The sequence below is a fragment of the Larimichthys crocea genome, chromosome VII (genome assembly GCF_000972845.2).
Source record: "Larimichthys crocea isolate SSNF chromosome VII, L_crocea_2.0, whole genome shotgun sequence".
Lineage (NCBI taxonomy): Eukaryota > Metazoa > Chordata > Actinopteri > Sciaenidae > Larimichthys > Larimichthys crocea.
In genome coordinates, this window is record NC_040017.1 from 9,097,528 (window position 1) to 9,101,264 (window position 3,737).

The following is a 3,737-nucleotide window of genomic DNA, read 5'->3' on the forward strand; positions in this document are numbered from 1 at the left end:
CAGCGATTCTCTTTGAGGATTATTGTCGGGGACGCCTCCGGGGGAGGTCGTGAAGCATGCATGAGGAGGAGTCCCCCGTGTGTGAAGGAAGATCATGGAAAACACGACTCATTTGTGACAATTTAAACGGTTAAATATTCATCATGAAGCGTCTGTGACGAACAATAACACCAGGAAGCTGAACGTGAAGTCCACAGATTTATTTTATCCTCCAAAAAAAAAAAAAAAAAAAAGGGCCAGAAGACTTCTTATAAAAAGGCACTTAAATTTCCCTTTACCTTCAATAAATGCATCTAAACAACAAATCTGATAACTTTAAATTAAATATATTTACAATAAATAAAACATTTATACAGATTTATACAGTGAATCATGCCACTTTCAGAGAGAACTCATATTTCCCAAGATAGCTTTTTTGCTTCGAAACACTGGGCATGTCTACTGCACAGAACACTATGAAACAGAAGAATATGGGTAACAATACTGAACATTTCCCTTTACGTGATGAATACTGTTTATAGATAGTGACGCCTGTACCTGTGTGTGTCCATTGGCAGCAGCAGAGCAGTGACTGACAGTTCAATTCAACCACTCATCTTCCTTAAGTCTTTAGCAGCTCCTTACTCAGGGCATATGTGTGTGTTTGTGAGTTGGCAGTGTGTGTGTGTGCGTATGTTTAAATGTGTGTGTGTGTGTGTGTTATGCCTCCCTCTCACACATGTGTAGGGTTGTCTGAGTGCAGGTCAGTCTTGGCCATGTGCAGAACCACAGCAGGAGATTTGTAGTGGCAGTGTGTGCTGCCGCAGCTGACGCCGCTGCAGGGTTTCCTGCTTCTAGTCCTGTCTGTCAGCTTCCTGCTGCACAGGCCCTGCCAGGTCTGCAGCGTCTTAGAGCTCCACACCCACACCCCGCTGGTGATGCCCACCACCAGCGACATGAAGATCTTCAGCATGAACACAGCCACAGTGGGCACGGACGTCTGCAGCGAGCAGTCGCCGGTGAGCGCGTTGAACGAGCCGCACTTCATCTGCAGCCCCCTCAGCTTCCAGTAGTCCATGTTTAGCCTCTCGTAGAAGTAGCAGACTATGACGCAGGTGGCCGGCACCGTGTAGAGGATGGAGTAGATGCCGATTTTCACCATGAGCTTCTCCAGCTTCTCCGTGTTGGTGCCCTCCGTCTTCATCACCCTCCGGATGTGGAAGAGCGCCACGAAGCCGGTGAGGATGAAGGAGGTGCCGATGATCAGGTAGCAGGACAGAGGGATGAGGACGAAGCCCGTGAGCGCCCCGGAGTCCATGCTTCCCACGTAGCACAGCCCCGTCAGCTCATCTCCAGCCACCTTCCTCATTGTTAGGATGATGATGGTCTTCAGAGCTGGGATGCCCCACGCGGCCATGTGGAAGTAGTTGCTGTGGGCTTCGATGGCCTCGTGGCCCCACTTCTTCCCCGCAGCCAGGAACCAGGTGAGGGTGAGGATGACCCACCAGATAGAAGAGGCCATGCCGAAGTAGTAGAGGATGAGGAAGACGATGGTGCAGCCCGTCGACTCCAGCCCTTCCTGGATGATGTACAGCTCTCCGTTCTCCCAGTCGCAGGCGATGTTCTCCGCCCCGGCCACCGAGCGGATGATGAAGGCGACAGAGTAGACGTTGTAGCACATGGAGAGGAAGATGATGGGGCGCTCGGGGTACTGGAAGCGGTGAGGCTCTAGCAGGAAGGTGAGGACGGTGAAGGCTGTGGAGATGAAGCAGAGGATGGACCACACCGTCATCCAGATGAAGGCAAAGTCCTTGTCCTGCCTGGACCAGAAGACGTCCACGGCGGAGGAGCAGCGGGGCGCACACGACTGGCTCTTCTCCACAAACTGGAACTTGTCGGGGTTCTCGCAGGAGCCCATGCTGCCCGGAGAGCGGCCGCTGGTGCCGCCCGGCTGCCTGGGTCGAGGGGGAACCGGCAGCATGCCCTCGCCTTTCTTGCCCTCCGTCCTGGTCTCGTTCTCGGGGGCCTCCATGCACAGAGCGTTGGGGTCGTTTCTGGTCGGCAGCTTGGAGCAGTCGAGCGAGTCGGGCCAGGTGTAGCTGAACTTCTTCATGATGGGTGCACACCTCTCCCTGGCCTGCTCGCACATGGGTCTGCAGGCTGGGATGGAGGTCGACACTTTGTCCGTGCACATGGGGGCGTAGAGGGAGCAGAGGAAGAAACGGAGGTGCACATCGCAGCCGTAAGCCACCAGAGGGGCAAACTCATTCAGCTTGATGGCAGCCTCCTTCTGGTCGTCGTGGTCCATGAAGTTGGGCATCCGGGTCAGGTTGTAGCCGATCCCCTCGCACATGGGGATCACGATGGGCTCGCACTTGGCTGGTCTGCCCCGCTCCAGGTCGTAGGAGCCGATCTCAAAGCTGGAGCCAGAAATCACCAGCAGACACCAGAGGAAGATCACCACCTTCAGCGGACAACCATCCATGCTCATTGTTTTGGTGGAAAAACGGAGCTGTGTCTTTGAAAAACGAGCATGAAAGTGTCAAACACACACACACACACACACACACGGGTGGTCGGTTACACAGAGATCTCCGCTATTTCCCCATGGCGAAGGCAGGTCCAAGTGTTACCGTCACCGCTCCCGTTAGAGGAGAAAACCCTCCGGAAACACAGAAAGTAGTGAGTCAGTGTTGAATTAAAAACGATTAATCCCACAGACAGACGAGATTGAGGGTCCGTGACTAAAACGTGGCGTCGGAAACTTCGACAAAACAACAAATGTGAATAAAAAAACAACAAACCGAGAGCTCAGTGTAAATCCTGCAACCGACCGACCGTTAGCAGCCGTTGAAATATATAAAGACAAGATATGAAAGCGGCCGTTGGCGCCGTTTGTGTCCGGTACAAACACACACACACACACACACAGTCCAGCCGTTAGTCTGTCGGCTCCGGCTCTTGTACCTCCGCTTTCAGCCTCGACACTGAAGTTTGAGAGCCGCTCAGTGGGACTCCAGTCAGGGAGAGAGAGAGAGGAGAGAGAGGAGGAGGAGGAGGAGGAGGGTGGGCGCTCCGTGACGCTCACATTTCAACCGGCAGCACCACACAAGGAAAATTATCAGACAGATGCTGCAGGATGGTCAAATACCTCCGATATTTCAGCTTTCAGACCCTTTACAAGAGTCAGATACCCACACCGAGATGTAAAAATACTCAGTTACAAGTACAAGTACTGCGTTCAAAAGGTAGAAATACAGAAAGTGTGCTTCAATATGCCCATTCTCATCTCATATACACTATTTATAGCCTATAGTAACTAAATACTTTTAGGTTGTACATTCAAAACCACACGGTGAGCTTATGAATCACTCTAAAGTGAAAAAGACACTCACTGGTGCCATTTATTTGCACTTTACTCTTCATACTTAAGGTACATCTTCACAACCAACTTTAATAATGAAGGATTTTACTTGTAATTTCACAATGTGGTTTTACCACTTTATCTGAATACTTGCAGAATAATCCTGGACTTTATTAGATCATTATTACTCGCAGTGCACAGTTATGTAGAAGTAGCCACATTGTTTGCTTAAGTTAATATACTAAGTAAAAATATACTTCAATATAAACAGGTCCTTAAGATTAGATCAATATGCAGGGCCACCTTAAGACCCACATCATTTTAGTATGTATTAAGTGCCTCATAACAAATCTGGTGGATTTGGGGCCATGCAGGCTTGAGTAACAGTATAGAA

At 50.4% G+C, this 3,737-nt stretch overlaps 1 protein-coding gene across 1 annotated transcript; it reads right to left on the minus strand.

Moving 5' to 3' along the window:
* Window positions 1-239: 239 nt before the first annotated feature.
* fzd9b (frizzled class receptor 9b) lies at window positions 240-3,021 on the minus strand. The gene has a single exon (XM_019259421.2). The coding sequence runs from the start codon at window positions 2,468-2,470 to the stop codon at window positions 713-715; it is 1,758 nt and encodes a 585-aa protein (XP_019114966.1). The 5' UTR covers window positions 2,471-3,021; the 3' UTR covers window positions 240-712.
* Between the last annotated feature and the right edge of the window lie 716 nt (window positions 3,022-3,737).

Bases quoted from the DNA above. Each gene is read 5' to 3' on its own strand.
- fzd9b (XM_019259421.2), bottom strand. From the start codon at position 2,470: ATGAGCATGGATGGTTGTCCGCTGAAGGTGGTGATCTTCCTCTGGTGT.